Source organism: Portunus trituberculatus, chromosome 28 (genome assembly GCF_017591435.1).
Source record: "Portunus trituberculatus isolate SZX2019 chromosome 28, ASM1759143v1, whole genome shotgun sequence".
Classification (NCBI taxonomy): domain Eukaryota; kingdom Metazoa; phylum Arthropoda; class Malacostraca; order Decapoda; family Portunidae; genus Portunus; species Portunus trituberculatus.
This window is the reverse complement of record NC_059282.1, coordinates 8,961,056-8,982,183: the sequence shown is the minus strand read 5'-3', so window position 1 is coordinate 8,982,183 and position 21,128 is coordinate 8,961,056. Positions and strand designations below refer to the sequence as shown.

Sequence of the window (21,128 nt, the reverse complement as noted above, 5' to 3'; positions counted from 1 at the left end):
GTACTTAAGAGGTTAAAAACTACAATAGCATGGCCGTGTAGTAGTTACATGCTTGGAGATAATGGTTTTTAATACAACTTTTTTTCTTATACACTTGCATACGGTTTAGGATATTTTCCACGGATAGTAGCAAAATATTATGGTAGGTTCACTGATAAGCTTAATTTGTAGCAGTGCGGGGGGGGGGGTGTAGAATTAGCGTAACTTAGTGTAGGCTAATGATAGAGCTGAGTTTTATCTGTAAGCATCTATAACAATTAGTCACACACCCGTTACAATTAGATCAAGGAAGCTCTTTAACTGTCACGGCAGGGAATGGCACTATTTGCAACACGTGATCATCTGGCGCGCTCCACCCAGGCTTGTCGTTAGCGTTTTAAAAGGCATCTAGTTAGTTTCAGAGATTTTCAGTTATGTTTTTATGGTTTAGTGATATAATGAATGATATTTCTTAATTATCAACATGATTAACACCACTGATAACCGCTAATCATCTATTTTGACCTTCGAAAATAGCTGTGGTGATAGAGTAAAGCATATAAAAGAAAAAAAATATGTATATATACTGTTGTTTTCAAACAAGTTACATGAATCGGGTTTTCAAGGACACTTATTGTTCTGGTGATGGATTAATAACATTTATACTATACTCTCTGGAAAAGCACTTGAAACCCTTGGTATAATCATATAATGTATATAGGTTTTGAAAATGTGAGAGATTTAAGTGGAGGTGTGTGGCAACTGAGAGAGAGAGAGAGAGAGAGAGAGAGAGAGCAATCGATAGTGTTTTCTTGAGTGTGGAGGGAGTTGTACGCTGATCATTTTGCTCTCTCGCCTGTAATACCGCCGCCAAGATGTGTGGGGGATTCACATGTTCCAAAAACAGCCTCCTGGCGCTCAACATACTGTACATCGTGAGTATGAGGATGAATGAGGCTGTGGTATGCTGGTTGTGAGGGGTTGGCGTGGTGGTGGTGGTGCTGACAAGACAGCTCACACCATCCGGCTATGCGTCAGTTTAGTGGTGATGTGTCGCGTATTTTTTTCACTTCCTTGATGAGTTTGACATGTTTAGCAATGATTTTTAGGTTATAACAGTGAGAATATACAATAAAGTATGTTTAGACGTAATAATTTCTTTATGTAGTAAGGAAATTGATGTTATATTACTGAGATTATTATGCACCAGTTTGTTGTTATCTCTTGGAATTAGTCGACTGTATGTATGTGATGTAGCTCATATTAAGTTGATCAAGTGAGAGTGTCCAGGGGTTTGGTTTGCACTACTAGAAGCAATATGTTCTTTATCCTACAAATGTTACTGGTGGTTGTGGTGGTGGTGGCGGCGTGTCGTTTAGCTTAGTCCTGTGTGCCCCTGGAGTGTTCAGTTATTGAGTTCATGATGCGAGAACACCTAAAAAAATTCATGGCAGTAATAAACATGGAAATTTCAGGATGTAGTATGATATTTTGTAATATGAGGAATCAGTTGTGAGTTGATGTTGATTTATGTTATTTATTTATTTATTAATGTATGAGGGGCACTGACTAAGGGTAGCAAAATTCCAGTAATAATGAAAAAGGCCCTCTGAGATGTTAAAGTAATAATTGGAAGTTGAAAGGATAATTGCCACTGGCTTGTGCCATATGTGACAATTAAGTCTATCTTGTTTGAAGAACCAGGAAATTAATTTTACTTGTTAGTGAGTTTGTTAACGATGTGTTTTTATCTTTAAGGCTTTCTTGACTAACATAGTATATATATATATATATATATATATATATATATATATATATATATATATATATATATATATATATATATTTAATACAGAAAAATTATGAACTATTTTAACTAAGTCTCTCTCTCTCTCTCTCTCTCTCTCTCTCTCTCTCTCTCTCTCTCTCTCTCTCTCTCTCTCTCTCTCTCTCTCTCTGCTACACACACAGTTATTGCAGTTTAATATATGGAAAAGATACCTTATACAAAGGACAGAGAGAGCAGGTGTAGAGGAATATATCTTTGCAACTTTTCCACCCAAATCTGCACAGTGACAGTGAAGGGAAAGAGGTGTCTGGATGTGTCTTGTGTACAGTACCTCATTAATGACAGAGACAGGTGTGCGTGGGAGGGTGGCAGGTGTTGAGCAGAGGACAGGTGAGGAAAGTGTAAGGATATTATAATTGATTGCAGGAAGAGGTGGATGAACTGAATATTGTGTGGTTGAACTAAAGATTTGAAAGACGGATGAAGTTGGAATGTGAAAAATGGAAGGACTAGGAATATGAAAAATGGATGAATTTGTAATGTTACTGACAGATGAGTTAAAAATATTTAAAATGTATGAATTAGGAATGTGAAAATATGAATAGGTTAGGAATATTACTTTAGATGAACTAGGAACATGAATTAGGAATGTGACAAATGAATGTGATTGGAATGCTAAAAGTGATAAACTAGGAATGTGAAAGATGGACAAACTAGGAATGGATGAAGTTGGAATGTAATGGATGGATGAACTAGGAATAATATAGATAAACTGGGAACATGACTGACACATAAATTAGAGATGGAAAAAGTGGATGAGTTTGGAGGGTGACAGGTGGATGAATTAATGTTGTGACGTGTGGATGAAGTGGGAATTGTGTGATAGATGGATGGATGTCATTTTGTGTAGATAAAGCAGGATGACAGCTGGAGTATGTGGAGGCAGGAAACCTTAGCTGGACTCATTTCCTGTATCCATTGTTGTGATTTTTATCACTCTTATTTATTTTATTTATTTATTTATTTTATTATTATTTTTTTTTATTCATTTTTTTTCTTTTTTTTATCTTTTAAGTGATTTGTACTCTCTCTCTCTCTCTCTCTCTCTCTCTCTCTCTCTCTCTCTCTCTCTCTCTCTCTCTCTCTCTCTCTCTCTCTCTCTCTCTCTCTCTCTCTCTCTCTCTCTCTCTCTCTCTCTCTCACATATAAACTCAGCTTCAAAAAATGCAGAGAAGTACATACACTATACTACTCATACACATTTTTGCTACATTGCCTCTGAGCCACAGCAACACCTCATATGTTTCTTCCCACACAGATCGTGGCTTTTATAATGATCGGCGTGGCGGCGGGAGCAAACATGTCTTCAATTGTCACCTCCCTGTCACTGGTGTCTGCCATTATAGCATGTGCCGTGTTCCTCCTCTTCATCTCCATAGTGGGTCTCATTGGCGCCAGCAAGCACCACCAGGTTAGTGACACAGCAGGAGGTACCTATTATCCTGCTTCTACTACCCCACAGATTCCATAGTTACTGACCTGCATGTAAAAGGTCATGAGGTATTTTCACTGGTTAGGAAGGTCTTTACCAGATGCCATGTGTTGACCCATTTGCAAACTGTTCCAGGTGATGCTGTTCTTCTACATGATCGTGCTGTTCATCATCTTCATCATCCAGTTCTCGGTAGCTTGTGCCTGCCTGGCCATCAATGAGGACCAGGAGAGACTTGTTGCTGCCAATGTGAGTGAGGGAAAGGTTATGTTAATGCTTGGTAGTGAAGAAGTTGTACATGTTCTAGTTTGGCTTCTCTCAATGTTTATTTTTCAGCTTTTGCCATGAAATTCCGTGCACTAAGGGTATATTTGCGGGCAGTAGATTGGGAAGCAACAGTAATGTTAGCACCTTTAGGTGAAGAAAGATTGTTAAAGATGAAGCAGGCACTACTTTGCACAGTTTATTCTATAGTTTATTGTCTATCTGCATAAAACACTCTCTTTTAAATAACCCTAGAAATAGCCCAAATTGAAAGTCCCTCCACTTCTGCTCTCCAGGGATGGCTGGAAGGTGGATTGCCTATACAAGCAGATGCACAGAACTGGTTTAGGTGCTGCGGCTACAACAACAGCGACCTCGGTCTGACCCAGGGAGGCGACCACCCTTCGTGTAAGGATGTAAGTCAGGGTTATTCACATTACAGCTTGAAGCACAAAACTGGATAGCAAGCTCTTGTTCAGTAGGTTGCTACATCATAGAGATACATGAACAAAAACCAAAATTAGTAGTGTGTGTATATGTGTGTGTGTGTGTGTATGTGTAAAATTCACCACGGTCACCCAGCCAGTCTTCCCCATTACGGAGCGAGCTCAGAGCTCATAGACCGATCTTCGGGTAGGACTGAGACCACAACACACTCCACACACCGGGAAAGTGAGGCCACAACCCCTCGAGTTACATCCTGTACCTATTTATTGCTAGGTGAACAGGGGCCACACATTAAGAGGCTTGCCCAGTTGCCTCGCCGCGCCGGGACTCAAACCCGGCCCTCTCGATTGTGAGTCGAACGGTCTAACCACTACACTACGCGGTGTGTGTGTGTGTGTGTGTGTGTGTGTGTAAGTTTGCATATTAGAGGTATAAATGTGCAATACAGGAACATTATATCAAATCAAACTGCATTGCAATAAAAGAAAAGTGAAGAATTTAAACCTTAACTGGTGCAAGTACAAGATTATAATGAATATAAAGCCTTGCTTACCAATCTCTTCTTTACCTCACCTGTGCCACAGATCCCCAGCTGTTGCCCCAACGTGACGGAAGAATCAATGTGCTGCAGGTCCCCTAATGATTGCCATTGTGTGTCCTGTGATATTCCCATCAAGCAGGTGATGCTCAGAGGATTCCAGCTGGTGGGAGGCATTGGACTTTTCTTCTCCTTCACTGAGGTGCGTCTCGTGTGTGTGTGCGTGTGTGCGCGCGCGCGTTGGGAGGGAAAGCAATCACGCAGGGAGAGGTAGCACATGAACATTCAGTATTGAGTGAGGAAGGAAGCTATGAGGGACTTCGAGCTTGGGGCAACCACTGTTCTCAAGGCTCTGTCAGTGCATAGGTGGGGAAGGGAAGGACTTGAGAGTAGCTTGCTGAAGAGTGTAAGATTTTTTGTGTATATGATTATCTTAGCATTTCAGGGTTTTTATGTGAGTGGCACTTCCTTGGATGGACAGTTTTGAGTATCATTTATATAATGAAAGGTTTACTATACTTTATTCATCATGCATATCTGTCAATCCTACTTACTGGGTACAGAATTTTGGTTTTGAGCTTTGTTGATTTGTCTTTTCTTGTTGATGTTACATACCATGTGCCGTGTGTTATAGGGTTCCTTTAGGTATGAATGATTTACCAGAGATATTTATAGCTGGTGTGATTCTTCTTTCCTTAATGACAAGACTTTTCTTCTCATCTCTTAATGAAGTTTTAGGGTTTAACCGTTTAATACTTCCATGAAGCTTTGAATGATGATTAACTTGAATGCAGTGATCATACAAATGAAAATGAGATAATGTGCAGTCAACAAGAAGAATCCTCAGTCTTTGGTGGTCTACAGATGATGTGCACAGCTTTGTTATGCTATAATATTGGGCATAGAATGTGTAGAAGACACATTCTATGCACACTCTTCTGAGTGACACTGCTGAGGATACTGCTTATTGATTATGCAGCTGCTGCATCTTTCACTGGAAATAGTGTACATCATATTTAGATTGTGTGTGAAACAAGTGGATAGACTGATGGGAGAAGAAACAGATGAAGCAGAAATCCATTTTTTAATGATGCTTTGGTGTCACATTCTTCAGGGTGTGATAGAGCTGACAGCTAAACCATTGGAAAAATTTATCTCTTCATCCTGAGTTTACCCACCACGATGCACTCGAAATATCTTAAAATATCTAGTCCTTACTTACCCTGTGAAGAGTCACAGGAAGCATGGTGGCTGCTGAACACATGTTCCTTGTGGAAAGTGTCAGTGGCAGGAGAATCTGCTTCACTTAGCCGGCACTTCTAACCTTGCACCAAATGAATGTCTCCCCTCATACTTAGTAAACCCTCTTGGGACTCCTCAGTTCCTGGGCGTGTGGCTCACAGTGCGGTACAGGAACCAGCGGGACCCGCGGGCTAACCCCTCTGCCTTCCTGTAGTGGGGTGGCAGTGGCCCTCTCACTACTCTTACTAACATATCAGGTAGCACGGGTGGACAGTGGCACGCTTCACTGCTTCATTGCTTCTTTGCTTGCTTGGAGGAGCTTTGTTCTTTTATTGTTTTCTTTTTTCTTTATTTTCTTTTTATTATTTATTTAACCTTCAGTAATACTTCAGCAAACTCAGTATATATTGACCAGCAAGGCTTCTAGTGTGTCCCTTCTCTTCCTCACCTCTTTGTATCTTGTTCTGATGTTATGTTCACATCTGTTGTAGGGTTTGCTTCATCATGCATGTAACCTGTGTTCTGCTTCCCTCCCTCTATTGTATTACTTTTGTGTCTCAAATTACTTATTTTGTTTAATTTATCTATTTTCCTTTTTATGCCATTCTTGTCCATGTCCTGAAAACTTGCCTTGTTTTAAAGAGTTGTGCATGCTCTTTCTTTTATCTTTATCTTTGTTCTATTTATGCTTTTCCACAGAATGTTTCCTTTTTTACCTTTTCTTTCTTATTTATTTCCTAGAATTAAATTTATTGTGTTTTTAGAAAGTGTACTTGCTTCTTGGCTGACTTTTATTTTATTTTACTATTTATCATCATCTTCAAAAGCAAAATCAGAAGTGATATTAAAGTACAGCACCTCTTTGGCAGTGTTTACATTCCTTGCTCACAGTGACAGCATAGCAGGCAGGGACGGTAGCCTTTGTTGTTTTGCCATGCTATTCATATTTATTTATTTATGCTAATGCTTCTGGTACATAGTTCAGTAGTATATTTTTCTTACTTTATATATTTACTTACCTTTGGGTGTGTGCAGTGCTGTTTTTTTTTTTTTTTTTTTTTTTTTTTTTGCAGAGTAAGTAGTTTGAATATGCAGTTTTGGATCAGTTTGTTGTGTGTGCTTGTTTTGTGTGGTATTTATTTTATTTTGGACAAAGGTTTGTATAAGTTTTTTTGTGTGTGTGTTCATTAGTTCTATACATGATTTATTTATTAACCTGCCTTAGTAGTCATAAGATTTATATTGACTAGAAATATTATGTTACAAGTATGTGTTTGAAGGAGCCTCATTGTCTCATGTAAGATATTTCATGTCTTCACACTTGACTGTCTGTAATGAGGAGGTTTGCACTAGCAGTTATATTTGATGAAGCCACATGTGCTTCAAGTGGTTTCCTTATCAGAATTCAAGATCAATTTTTTAGTTCATCATAGTTGGTTTGAAAAGTGGTTTAGTTCAGCAATCATGAAGTAATAATATAACTAGGTGCAATACATACATTTAAATCACTGTGAAGAATGCCAAAAAGTGAGTAATTTACCTGATACTTGTCAATGACTTACAAAATTTCTACCTTTTTGTATATATCATTTCTGAATTAAGAATCATATTGTTAACTTGAAACTACACATTCACAAATCTAGATTGCCTTATATTACGCACTCTGGCATTGCTTCACTTCACCTCACTACTCATGAAACAGATCTTTTGTCCACACCCGGCAGGTCATTGGCTTCCTCATTGCTAAGCGCTTTCGACACCAGGTGGATCCAAGAGCTAACATTGAGAGTCTACTGCGATAAGGAACAATAGCAAGAGTAGCAGCAGTCCACCTCATCCATCCCATCCACAGCCTCCTATTCTTCCATCCCCTCCTGGCCCTCTTCCATCTCATCTCCATTCTCTCTCAACTCTCTGCCTTTTCCTCTCCATGTACTACTTCCCTGTCCCAAGAAGCCCACCACCATCACCACTGGCTGGGCAGGTTGTAGGAAGGTCTTGGTCAACCCTTCATGTTGCCATCATCTGTACTAAGTTACTCCGTTGGTCTCTCTCTCTCTCCCAGATAGAAAGAAGAATTTGCTCTATTTTTTAGTTTGTTGTAGCCATAAGTAATTTTCTCAGTTTTTCAATGTGCAATATTATTTAATGAAGTTTATCTGCCCTAGGTTTAAAAATTCTTAATGCCATATCAGATTTGTAATGATAATTTAACATGTATTTGTATCACACATACTTACATAAATATAATTACATACCTTTTCCATGCATTTATCTGTATGCAATTATGATGTCAGCATTGGTTGCAAGAAAAGAAAAAGAGGGATTCAAAACTCAGATCATTGATCAGTATTTATTCCTTAGTTGATTGCAATGAAGTCTCAAATTAGTTACTGCATCTTGTCAGTGAACACCACACTCTCCATTACCTGTAATCCATGAGTAGTGCTGTCACAGGCAGCTCCCTAGTGCTGACTGGCGGCAGTGTCTCCCAGGCCCCAGTGGTGTCTGTGCTCAGGCTGTCCATGCTGTGAGGTGCTGTACCTGACTTGTACACTTTCTCTTATGGTTTTTAGTGGATCAGTTGGATAATGGTTAGTTTATTATTGATGATCTTCATTAATGTTACTTGTGCATCAGTTGCGGGTAATGCCAAGTTTCTTCAATTATTTGTACTACAAATATCAATGCTAATACTAATACTATTTGTACTACCACTACAACCTACAGCCTGTACTGTTACTTCTGTATCACTGACTCACTGTGTTGATATCTGAGGTTATTGAGCTTCTTTGTTCATTGTGTTAGGTAATGGAGTTTTATCTCATGCTGTTCAATAGAATTTCTCTGCTTCTTGCTATATACATAAATGTAATGTTTTTATATCTTTGAACTTCTCCAGATGTCTCATCCAAAAGTTTAAAACAGATTGAATGATATATGAACAATTTTAAAACCAGATTGTATAATTTACAGAACTTAACCAGGTGAAATGAGTTATGAAACCTAAGCCAGATTGAATGTTTTATGTAGCTAGGAATCCAAATTGAATGATATATGAAACTTTTCAACCACATTGAACTGAACATGCTGTAAACCATTGTCAATTTTTTGTCCATGTGTAGCTTTGTTTGAGGAAACGACCAAACACTGGTGTGTTCCGAGTCATTTGGTAATGCTGAGGTGGTGAGTACACCTCCTTGAGGAGATGTAGTGATCCATTGTGTAATGATAAGAGTTGGTGTGTGTGTCACTGAGCACCACCAAGGAGGTAATGAAGGTGGCTGTCTTCAGAAGTATAACAGCTGACACAGGTTGTTTTTGTAAATTTGTCATCTGCACCTTTTAATAGAGGGCAAATGTACTTGTAGGACAGAAGCTACAGTGCAACATTAGCCAGGAGTCTGAGTAGTGTGCTGGACTGGATGTCACATTTGTAGTTTTAGCCACAACTCACTAAAGAGTCTTGCTGAAAATATGCTTTCTGCTCAGTTATCTGTACTACTGTATGTTACTTAGGTAATGACTAGTTTTTTGAGTAGAGAAGAAATAGAGTTAGACAACCTATATGGATCAAAGTGAATGTGCCTAAATGACATGGAAACTTGGTTATGTCTCAGTATAAATGTGACAAATATATATTGTTTGTATCAAGTAGATGATTAAAAATTTTAGATTGTCATTAAGTGACCTTGACAGTATTGTGAAATAGTTTTGTATTTTATCTTTCGTGTGAGCCACAGCATTATTCTTTTGGTGAGAGCCAAGCAACACTGCTGCGTGGAAGTGTTCAGGCAAGGGAATCAAGGAGTTTGTACAAGGTTAAGCTGGCAACCAAAACATTGACTGGATCCTTGTTTATTATTGGAAGGAGGAAGTTGTAATGAGAACATCTTTTAGTCACACAATGAGCCAGCAACACCATCATCTTGCTTGGCAGTGAAGCTGATTGGCTTCAAGTCATGGCCTACATGTTTAGCTTCCTCTGTGTATCCAGACATTTTGTAGTACTGTATGAAGAGGTAACTTGTGTGACTGGTACCTGCCAAAGTGTTGCCAATACTTGCATTCCATGACATACATGCCAATTGTGGTTTGGGTGAAGTGTGAGGCTTCAGGGTATTGTTGTGATGTGATCTGGGGTGTGATATCCAACAGTGCATAAAGGGAACTCACTGTGAAGTAATGATTGGTCTTGTGTATGCTGCTGATGTGAGCTCCGGTAGAGTATTGACCTGAATATCTTATCTGAAAATAATCACTAACTATTAGTTTTCCCAGGAAGTATTTAATTCTTTAACATGATAAGATATTAGTGGTGCATGAAATCCTTGTAATTTGCCTATCACTGCCAGACTGTATCTCCCAATTCCCCATCATCTTCAGGAGCTCACACACAGTAGAATGGTGCAATAAGGAGCATGGAGCATATCACTTAAGCTCCTGCTGCAGTGCAATGCTGGTGAAAGGCTGTGGTATCTCTCTGCTGCTGATGAGGCACTGGGAAGCCTTTTATCCACAGTTGGGCTTTTGTAGCACTTAACAGTCCAGTGCAGTATTTTTACCAGTGGTGGAAGACATGCTTGTCCATTTCCACAGTAACAGTCCAGTTTGGCATTTTGAGAAGGTTCAGTGGCTTTGGTTTGGTTTGTCACACTCACCACTTGCTCTGCTTCCCATCACTGCTCTGCTCACACGCTGCCTAAGCACCTGTACTCTCTATGTGCCAATACTGTTTCCTCCTGCTTCTCCTCCCTGTTTGGGGCACGCTGCTTACGCATTCCCAAGACACTTCAGTTTTCACACCACTGAAAGAACGAAGGACTTGAATGTTAGTCAGAGAGAATAGAGAATAATGTTTTCTCCTAGCGTTATCTAGGTTACCCTTTGCAATATACATGAGACATTCCATTCTTTTTTTAAGTTACATGAATTCCTCTTAACAATTGATCCCTGCTATGAGGACAATAGTAATGGCAACAATAACAGTAGCCAGCATTAGACTAGACTAGTCCTGCAATGTACTATGCTTGTTTTGGATGGTACATACATAAATATATTGTTTATATGAAGAGTATTTAAAGAAGAAAAACAGTAACAATGCTTCCTGTAGTGTGATATGAAGTAGGGGGTTATACATGTTGACTTGTTTGTTTGCTAGTTTGTTTGTTGGCCAATGTTTGCAGTGGTGCTTTTCTTTGCTGTTTTATTTATTATTTTTAAACATTTCCATCACTTTACTGGTTGAGGGTTTGAATTCTTGCTGTGTCTTTCCCTCTGTTGTGTTTACTTGTTTTACAGATTAATCTAAGAAACTTGCTTGTTGAATTTTACTGTTTAAGATTAGTTTACCCACTGTGTTCTTATCTTTGGTTATCTTCTTTCTGACTAGGGGAACTGATGGTGGCATGTCTGATAGTACAGCAGGAAATACAAGCTTTGATAGGACCACTCCCTGTATGTGTGTATCTGTGTGTGTGTGTTTTGCCCTTTATCCAAATCTCATTGTTCTCTTCTTTATCCTCAGAACTTGTGATTTTCTTCCATTTGCTGATTATTTTCTACTCACTTTTCCTTCAAACTTGAGATATTTTTTTCACTCATTTTGGCTCGGTTATTCTTTTTTACTCAATATTTTCACAATACATGAAGTTCTTTTGTTGCTCTCTCTTGATTCTTCTCTTACCTCACAGTTCTTTGCATTTCACTTGTTCTCTCTCTCTCTCTCTCTCTCTCTCTCTCTCTCTCTCTCTCTCTCTCTCTCTCTCTCTCTCTCTCTCTCTCTCTCTCTCTCTCTCTCTCTCTCTCTCTCTCTCTCTCTCTCTCTCTCTCTCTCTCTCCAATATTACCTTTTCTTGTGTCTCATGTCATTATTTCTCATTTTCCTACTGATACCTCTCCTTTCTGATCTCTTTCTTTCCCTTTGTATTCCTTTTCCCTTAATTTCCCCCTTTTTGTTCTCTGGTGTTTTTTTCCCTTTTCCCTTTCCTCTTCTCCCCTCCCCCAGTTGCCATATTCCCACTAACCACCTCCCACTTCAGGTAGTCTAATAGAAGATGCCATATTTTGTAAACTGCCATAAGCTCTCTTTTTTTTTTTCCTCCCTCCCCAGTCCAGGTAGTAATGTTCTATGCAAACAACACATTACGTTGCTCTCTGGTGGAAGCTGATTATTATTATTATTATCATTATTATTATTATTATTATTATTATTATTATTATTATTATTATTATTGTTGTTGTTGTATTGGTGGTCATTTGCAATTATCAGTATTTGCATTTTTTTTCTCAGTTTCTTAGTTCATGCTATCATTAAATGAAAATTGTTTAGGAAAAATTGGAAATTATATATATATATATATATATATATATATATATATATATATATATATATATATATATATATATATATATATATATATGAATATATGAATATAGTAATTTTTTTACTTGTATAGTCATTTTTTATTTATTTTTTTTTCTTGTCAATTTCCCTTTTAGCGAATATATTTATCATTATATTATATAGTTGTGTTATCAGTAGTATTTGTGGTGAGGTGTGCGAATGATAGGGGTCGAATCGCCCGGGTACTGTCTGGGTAGGGAGTGCCGAGTGGTGAGTGCGCCAGCGTGGTCATTGCAACGTGTCCGATTCGATGGTTGATTCACGCCGTCAGGTTTGCCACACCATTTGTTCATTATTTATCCTGTATTCTAATTAACCATAAGATATCTGGATTTAAAAGTGATACAAGCTTTCTTTCTTTGAGGTTTGGTATCATTTTGTAGGCGTGCCAGAACAATAAGCCAGCTGTTAGGTGTTCCAGTGTGGTGTTTCCTTCTAGTCACATTAATCCACCTGTGTTTCTGGAGCCACGTGAACAAGTAAAAATAAACGTTTATTCCTACCTGACAGTCTTTGTTCCCCTGCCCTGTAGCCTACCTACTACTGTTAAGCAGTCTTATGCCCTGCCGAGGCCCAAAGGCGAGGAGTTCACAACACCGCCAAATAAAGAAAACTAGGTAGTGCCGATCACACGGATTTCATCTTTTCATTAGGGAAATCGTATTGATGAAAGCAGTAAGGTACAAAATGTATATCATGTAATAATAAACATTAAATTGAAGTATCTTCGAAGTTTGCCAATATTTTCTATACTTAATGCAGAATAGTTTCATTAACACCAGATGTACTTGCAGCAAGTGAAATTCCTCCCTAGTATATTTGAATTTATGTGATCACAGGTGTGAGTGCTGGAGGGATGTTGAATGAACTGCATGTGTTTGTGTGCGTAGGTGTGTAGGCTACTCGTGCAGATTGGAGCTCCCGCGCTGTCTGCCACCCAGCAGTAGCTGACGCCGCCCACGCATCGTTTTGTGGAGCCAGTGGCCGCCAAATTGGTGAGTTTGTCTTTCCTCACTTTTTCTATATAGTAAACTGCGGCTAAGATAACTGGACTCATGATTGGTGTGTAGCCTGCATATTGCCTAACAACACCTGTTGGCTTGTGCTGCCCTATATACAATTTACTGCCCCTCACTTAGTTGATATGGTGTGGTTCTTTCCTATGTGATGAGTACTTTCCTGGTAACAATAGAACTGTGAAACGCGTGACACTGAATATGCGAGATGTGTTAGTGCGGTAGTGCCCCCCGGGGGTTGCGCCTGCATCATAACACTGACTAGCTCTTCTCTTTCCATTGTCCACACAGCAGCTCTTAGGTTGCCTGTTTTGTGCCATCTCAGCATGACTTGATTCTACGCTTAACGCCGGGCGCAGCATGTATTAAACAAAGCATGAACCAATTACGTTACCATATCATGACTTGCAGAGAGAGCGCACAGTAGGCTGTTATTATGGTAAGAGTGGCCAGAGAATTAAATAGAAGTCATGGAGGGCAGGAAATCCGGTGCCTCCCCAGATTAGATGATATACACTGTCCGCAGGTAATTGCCTTATAAGGTGTGTTGCTGCTCGTTATTTCATCAAGTTGTGTTGTGGGAACTTGAAGGGTTTCCATTACGTAGAAGAAAGCATATGGAAAATATAAGCTGCGAGAGAGGAAAGGAGAAAGGTAATGTTTGGAAGATAAGAAAGAAAAAAGTGGAAGTTAAGTTACCTAAACGAGAATAAAGTAGAGACGTTCGTATATTAAGGTACTGAAAACGCCTACTAATCGTATGATATATAACATCTGGGAGATAACGAATGAATGAAAGAACTGTAAAGATAGAAGACAGAAAGTAATCAGGGAGTGCATGACGTTTGAAGTTCGAGAATCCTGACCTTACAACAGAAACTAATAAACTACACGTAACCATAGGCGGGCAACACGTTAGTGACGCTACTCAGGCTGGAGATACACCGCGTCAGGCTGGCGAGCCACACCCTCATCCAGCTCAAAGTGCAACGTACGTGCCTGGGGAACACTGACACTGCACTTGCCAATGTACCCCTTAAGGATCTCACCGATGCTCTCTGATATCTTTGAGGCGTTAGAGGGAATCAACACCTCCCTGGACAGCACCTTGGAGATAACGGAGGCGAGGATCGGATCTTGTACAGGGGCGTTCGTGCTAACCTCAACTTGAGTGCGCGTGTGTTGGGATCCGCCGCCGATGGTGTGCGCCACGCGGATATCAACAAAGAGGTTCGCTGCCTCCGTAGTGGTGGTGTTCTGCTGGGTCTGTTCCGTCATGCTTGCTTTTGTGTTTGGGAGTAAATTATTAATTAATCTAGCGAGTTGACAGTTGAGTCGGGAGTATATGGGTCCTGTATCATCTCTCTCTCTCTCTCTCTCTCTCTCTCTCGTGTTCTTTATGGTCAGAATCCTCTTACATCGTATCCAGTTGGTTAATACTTTCCCGCTGCTCTTGTTTCCTCCACATTTCAAATATCAGTGTCTTAGTTTCTTGCACTATTTTTCTCTTTTCAGTAAATATGAATATCACTCGCAATACTATCCTATACTATTTGTATTATTGATATTATTCTGGGATCTGCGTAAACTAGTAACGTTAACAATAGATGTGGCTGATACAGTAGTAATTCTCTCTCTCTCTCTCTCTCTCTCAAATAATCCCCAAACATCCTTGACACTTCCTCTTTTCTCCTTGACTCCCCCTCCCTCCATTCTTTCATAAATTCGTTTTCGCTGTCCCTCCCCCAGTGTCCGCCACCTCTTCACCTCTCTAGGAATTTCCGTGCAAGCGTGTTATAAAACCGGTCCTGCTCTCTCTCTCTCTCTCTCTCTCTCTCTCTCTCTCTCTCTCTCTCTCTCTCATGGAAGAGTATATATTTTGTCAATTGTAAGCCGTGAATGAACAAGAAACTCGTGCTTTACATTAATGCATGGCTTGATTTGGGTCGTGTGTGTGTGTGTGTGTGTGTGTGTGTGTGTGTGTGTGTGTATTTTGAAGATATCATTGCTGTCACCAGACATAAAAGCACAATCATTCTTATCTTAACATGTGGCCATGCAAATTTTCAATCAAAGAATAATACAAGATACGTTTATTGAAAAAGACAAAAAAAATGGAAATGGAAATGCGAAATATAGAATGTAGTACAAGTCGCTCTTAATTAATGTGTGGAGCAATGCATGGTGAGTGAACTGTGAGTCTTGCCTATAGTTCACTGATGTCCTGCGCTGCTTCAATGATCCGTGTGGGCGAATGACTTATGTGACTCTTAACGTACTAAGTGAAAAAGATAAAAATTGAAAGAAAAAAATCTACCACTACTTTAATGACATCTTTATATGTAGCAAAAAGTTGACCTGAGTGTGAGTAGAATGCACCATTTTTTCCTCTTTTTACTTCATAATCAGAAATTTAAAGTATTCTGAACAAAATTGCTTCATAAAACGCAAATCGAACTGATGAAATGTTTAGTATCAGACGTAAAAAAAATAAAGATTGCTCTCTCTCTCTCTCTCTCTCTCTCTCTCTCTCTCTCTCTCTCTCTCTCTCTAGGAGAATTATGTCCAAAACGTCCTTACCACTCCCTCATTTTCCTTCCGTCTGCACGTTCATTCACAAGTTCGTGTCTACATTTACGCTCCCTGCCTCATCTTCCTCTCCCTCTCTCAGTATCCCACTCTGGAATTTCCTTGGAGACGTCCTTGCCACTCCCAGTTTCCTCACGTTTATTTTCCTTCTTTCTTTCATTAACTCCACAGATAAATTCTCTCTCTCTCTCTCTCTCTCTCTCTCTCTCTCTCTGAACGTGTATATATTGCTCACTTTATGTCAGAACTAAACCGAAATTTTTAAATAATTGATACACACAGAAAAAAAAAAAAAATAGAACGAACTAAATACGTTTTAATGTTTTTGATTCCAACTGCTTCGAATTCACGAGACTGAAATTTTGCAACAGCTATTCATCGGCCATAGCGAAGTGAACATGCATTCTACCCACCTCAACCCTTTCCAAATGCCTACTAACTGCATAATCCTACTGGCTAATACTACATGAGGGCATTCACTGTAAGGAATCCAATAGTTACAGCTAAATGATGGACTTGAGACCATGACGGACCGCTACATATGAACAGAGCCATATTCTGAAACACTTCTGTGCCGGGCCTCCATTCCATTCAGAAAAGGCTTTACTTGAAGTTATAAGAGTTTTTAACGGTGTTTTTTTAGGTTCTCGATTAAATTTTTTTTCTACAATATTAGAAGAAGAAATAGCCTGAGAACCTGACCAATCATCCCTGTGGCCTTTGAAAATTGTCGTTGTGAGGGAGCAAAGCGTTTCTAAATATTGACCTTAGAAACACTTTGCTCCCTCACCACGACTATTTTTGGAGACCATAAATATGATTAGCCTGCTTGTCAAGTGTGTTTCTTCTGTTAATAATGTAGAAATCGTATTATTCTGTCACTAGAACTGAAAAAAAAAAAACACTAAAAACACCTGATACTTCAAGTAGAGACTTTTGAAATGCTGGATGAGCGAAGTAGAAGTGTTTCAGAATACAGTCATGATTGAGGCGTCTTAACCTCATCAGTGCCATGACACGTTTTCATATTTATTCTGCTTACCATCTGGCGACTTTATATAGCTTCAGAAACTCGTGTGAGGATTAAAATGTTGAGGACTGGCCATTAATATTCTGACCTCATGGACCCTACCTAATATAAATAAAATCATCTAATCATATCCAAAATTCATGGTAAAAATGTGTTCCAGTACTAAATAGATTAAAACTTTGCTCATACAGGAACTGCCACGTGTACGCCTGACAGCCTCTTGCAGATTACCTCTTGTATGTTCTTATGTAAAATCCCTCTACAGTCACGACCGTACATGACACAAGCCCTCAAAATACCTCCCACTAATTCGCCTGTCCACAAGTGTCTCCTGTGCACTGATGGTCGTGGTGGCGGGAGTTGCCTTGCCTCCTCATCCCCTTACGAAGTCGCCGTTCCTGCTTCCTCCGTTGTTTGCGATCTCGCCGCCTCGACTTCCTACGTTGTTTTCTTTCCGTCCTCCTCTCTGCCTTCCTCGCCTTAATGCTTTCCCTGGAAATGGTGGTGGTGGTGGTTGAGTTGTTGTTGTTGCTGTTCTTAGTGATTCTTGTGAGTCCAAATGTGGTTGATTATAGCAGTTCGTGTATAGTGAAGTGATTTTTTTTTTTCTTCTTTTTATGTAAGCTTCACCTTTGTGCCGCATAATTATGGACTTGTTAATATTCGTAACCAAATGCATTATGTAGCATTTTTTTATTTATTTATTATTTATCATTATTATTATTTATTTTTTATTTATTTATTATTATTATTATTTTTTTTTTTTTTACTGAGTGCATATTTGGAACCTCTCACTTACCACATATCCTCAGTGAAGTTCTCGCAGCAGGTGGTGTAAGTTGTGGTGCAGGTGTCCTCCTCAATGCCGAACTGGTGGTTGGCGAAGGTGATCACCACGTCTATGCTCGTGTTGCATTCTGCAAAGATCGCTGTAACAGAACGTGAATTTGTAATTACCATAATGATTATCATAGTGACACGTCGTGAGATCGATGCAAGAGAACGTGATGGGAAATGAATGATATTGGTGAGGTTTATGCAAGAGAACGTGATGGGAATTATCTATTATCTTCATTCCCAAAGCGATGAGATTGTGCAACACGGTCCGGTAATGCCGCTGCTGCAGAACGTGAAGGGAAATTATCTTTTATCATTACCATGCATAGCAAAGATATTCTGCGCCATATTCAGAAACACTCCCCTCTCTCACCACGACCATTTTCAAAGACCACAGAGACGATTAACCGAGTACTTAGGAGTATTTGTCCTGATGATAACGCAGAACACTTGTTAACATGTCACTAGAATTACAGAAACACCATTGAAAACCCGTATCACTTCGACTATAGTCTGTCTACTCTAAAATGGCTCCTGGATTGAAAACATAATGTAGCGTATTGATAACGTAATTGATTTGATGTGAATAATGCTTGTTTTCTGTTGATCAACGCACTTATTACAAGGACAGCTCACGGTTTTCCTAAAGATCTGACAACCACGCATTCCCTGGGACACCATTCAGACCAAGACCCAGGAGACACTTTAGAGTAGACAAACTATAGACCCCTTTGAAGATAGTGAAGATGAGGCAGAGCTTGAACAATGACAAGAAACCACGACGGAATAAACTCGACTCCCTCACCTGATGTATTGCTGATTTCCAGGTTGTTCTTCTTGTGCTTAACGCCTTGCTTGCAACAAAACTTGACCCCCGGGCCGTACACCTTTCCTGGGAGAAGATAATTGGCTTGTAGTAGTGAAGATGAAAGTTAGATTATATTACAGTAAAGGTGCGAGAGATGCAAACAGTGTGAGTGGTTGAAGAAATAGAGGCAATGAGGTTAAACTAGAATGGAGGAAGAATGCCTAGAAAACAATGTAGAAGGAATTAAACAACGTACTTCTCTGTTTGCGCATCTTCTTTTTACGTTGTCGTCTGTTCTTCCTTCGCTCCCTTGGTGTCTGGGCCCCCCCCTCTCCCTGTCCCTCTCCCTCTTCGTTCCTCATCGTGGCGTCACCTTCCTCTCCCTCTCCGTCCTCCTCCACAGTTGAATTCTCTGCATATAAATCCCGCAGTAGAATGTCCACCAGGCGCTCCTCATGCTGTGGGAATGGACGAAACACAAAAGATCTTAACCCCTTCAGTACCATGACACGTTTCCGTATTCATTCTGGTTACTATATGGCGTTTCTATATAGCTTCAGAAACTCATGTGGGAGATTAAAATAGTGAAGACTGTGTCCATCAATCTTCTGACCTCCATAGACCCTTCCTAATGTCAATAAAATCGTTTCATCACACCCAAATTTCAAGGTAAAACTGTGTCCTAGTACTGAATGGGTTAAGGAAGAATGAATCAACGATAAACTCTATCCTGAAACTCTTCTTCGCCACATCACCTCTGTCAAAAGGCTCTAGTTGAAGTGCCACAGGGTTTTTAATGGTATTTTCGGTTCTAGTGACAGACTAACAAGAGTTCTACACTAATAATAGGAAAAACACTCGTGAGAAACAGACTAGTAATTTCCGTGGCTTTTAAGAATTGTTGTGGTGAGAGAGAGCAAAGTGTTTCAGAATGCGAGGAGAATTGTTAGTTTAGTCGAGTGTGTTTGTGGGAGGTAGATATGGAGGAAAATGTGGAGGGCAGGATGACGAAGCGAACAAGATGAGGTAAAAGAAGGAGGAAGAGGAGGAAGATTAAATAATGGAAAGATGGAAGAGGCGAGGAATAGAAAGAAGTGCAAGAAGGAGAGGCTAGGAGGAGGAGGAGGAGGAGGAGGAGGAGGAGGAGGAGGAGGAAAGAAATGGAGACTGACGAGGCGAAGAAGGTAAAGAAGATAAAGTAAAAGAGAAAGAAGATAGGAGAGGAAGGGTGAAAACAATGAAAAGAACAAAAAATGGAAGGAGATATACAACAACAACAACAACAACAAATATTAAGACTTATGGCTAACTTGTATGGCTGAGACATTGGTGGGGTAGGCAGAGTGGTGGTGGTGGTGGTCGTGGTGTTGCCTCATTTCCTCTGGGTTGGTTCCATTGACTGCAAAGAGAGAGAGAAGGCTTGAACAACATAAGTGTGTGTGTGTGTGTGTGTGTGTGTGTGTGTGTGTGTGTGTGTGTGTGTGTGTGTGTGTGTGTGTGTGTGTGTGTCTCTCTCTCTCTCTCTCTCTCTCTCTCTCTCTCTCTCTCTCTCTCTCTCTCTCTCTCTCTCTCTCTCTCTCTCTCTCTCTCTCTCTCTCTCTCTCTTCTCTACACACACACACACACACACACACACACACACACACACACACACACACACACACACACACACACACACACACACACACATACCTGGACTTGAGAGAGAGAGAGAGAGAGAGAGAGAGAGAGAGAGAGAGAGAGAGAGAGAGAGAGAGAGAGAGAGAGTAGGAAAATTTGCAACACAAAAAAAATAGAAGTATATCTTTAATTAATTTTTTCTTTTAAAAATGCCTGTTGGTCGATGACAGCTCCCTCCCCCCAAAGCTCTCTCTCTCTCTCTCTCTCTCTCTCTCTCTCTCTCTCTCTCTCTCTCTCTCTCTCTCGCATATAAATTCATTTGAGCACATGTCAGTGCACGAGAAGTTCCACGTTGTTATATTGAAGAAGAAGAGAAGAAGAAGAAGAAGAAGAAGAAGAAGAAGAAGAAGAAGAAGAAGAAGAAGAAGACCTCCCTGACTCATGCAGTGGGAAAGGGAAATGAGCGTGAGTCAGTTTTGATAAGCGGTACTGTATAACTACAAATGTTTCCCATTAATCTGTCTAAATACATGAAAATGAGGTTGTAAAATGAAGAGGAAGATAAAGATACAGATGTTATGAAAAGCGACGATAAGTATGATCCTTTTTTTCATCTCCTCTTCGTCTTCCTCCTCCCTTTTTAAGATGCGTATGTTATGAGAATTGATAATTATTCTTTTTTCTTCATCTTCTCCTCTTCCCCTTCCCCCTCCCTTTTTAAGATGCGGATGTTATGAGAAGTGATGATAATTATTCTTTTCTCTTCATCTTCTCCTCCTCTTCCTCGTCCTCCTTCCTTTTTAATGCGGATGTTATGAGAAGTGATGATAGTTATGATTCTTCTTTTTTCTTCATCTCCTTTCTTCCTCTCCCTCAACCCTTTTTTTCTGTGATAGGGTGCAGGCAAAGTTTCTTGGCTACAATATTCAAAGACAGGGTTTGTTGCATCACCATTATCCCTATCGTTGCTGTATTATTACCATCGTTAACCATACAATAGACTTAACCATACCTAGCAGTGGGAAGGAGCTGGTATGCGCTGAAATGTGTTAGAAGTTACGGCAACCTTGT

At 39.8% G+C, this 21,128-nt stretch overlaps 2 protein-coding genes across 6 annotated transcripts in view; one reads left to right on the top strand and one right to left on the bottom strand.

Moving 5' to 3' along the window:
• The first annotated feature begins 756 nt into the window (after positions 1-756).
• On the top strand, positions 757-11,912 carry LOC123510046 (tetraspanin-13-like). Of its 2 annotated transcripts, XM_045264813.1 has the most exons (7): positions 757-914; positions 3,087-3,239; positions 3,396-3,509; positions 3,821-3,940; positions 4,556-4,711; positions 5,891-6,008; positions 7,476-11,912. In XM_045264813.1, the coding sequence occupies exons 1-6, from the start codon at positions 855-857 to the stop codon at positions 5,963-5,965; spliced, it is 678 nt and encodes a 225-aa protein (XP_045120748.1). In that variant the 5' UTR covers positions 757-854; the 3' UTR covers positions 5,966-6,008; positions 7,476-11,912. The 2 variants fall into 2 exon arrangements, with proteins under 2 accessions (XP_045120748.1, XP_045120747.1); XM_045264812.1 differs by lacking the exon at positions 5,891-6,008.
• A 3,339-nt stretch (positions 11,913-15,251) lies between these two features.
• LOC123510042 overlaps positions 15,252-21,128 on the bottom strand; it is a 25,276-nt gene continuing 19,399 nt past the window's right edge. For 2 of the 4 annotated variants that reach the window (XM_045264799.1, XM_045264800.1), the window contains exons 12-16: positions 19,748-19,836; positions 18,694-18,895; positions 18,435-18,521; positions 17,592-17,721; positions 15,252-17,284 (exon numbers count right to left, since the gene is read on the bottom strand). In XM_045264799.1, the coding sequence (XP_045120734.1) occupies positions 17,098-17,284; positions 17,592-17,721; positions 18,435-18,521; positions 18,694-18,895; positions 19,748-19,836 (695 nt within the window). In that variant the 3' untranslated portion in view covers positions 15,252-17,097. The remainder of the gene's footprint in view (positions 17,285-17,591; positions 17,722-18,434; positions 18,522-18,693; positions 18,896-19,747; positions 19,837-21,128) is intronic. The other 2 variants (XM_045264801.1, XM_045264802.1) reach the window with 1 other exon arrangement.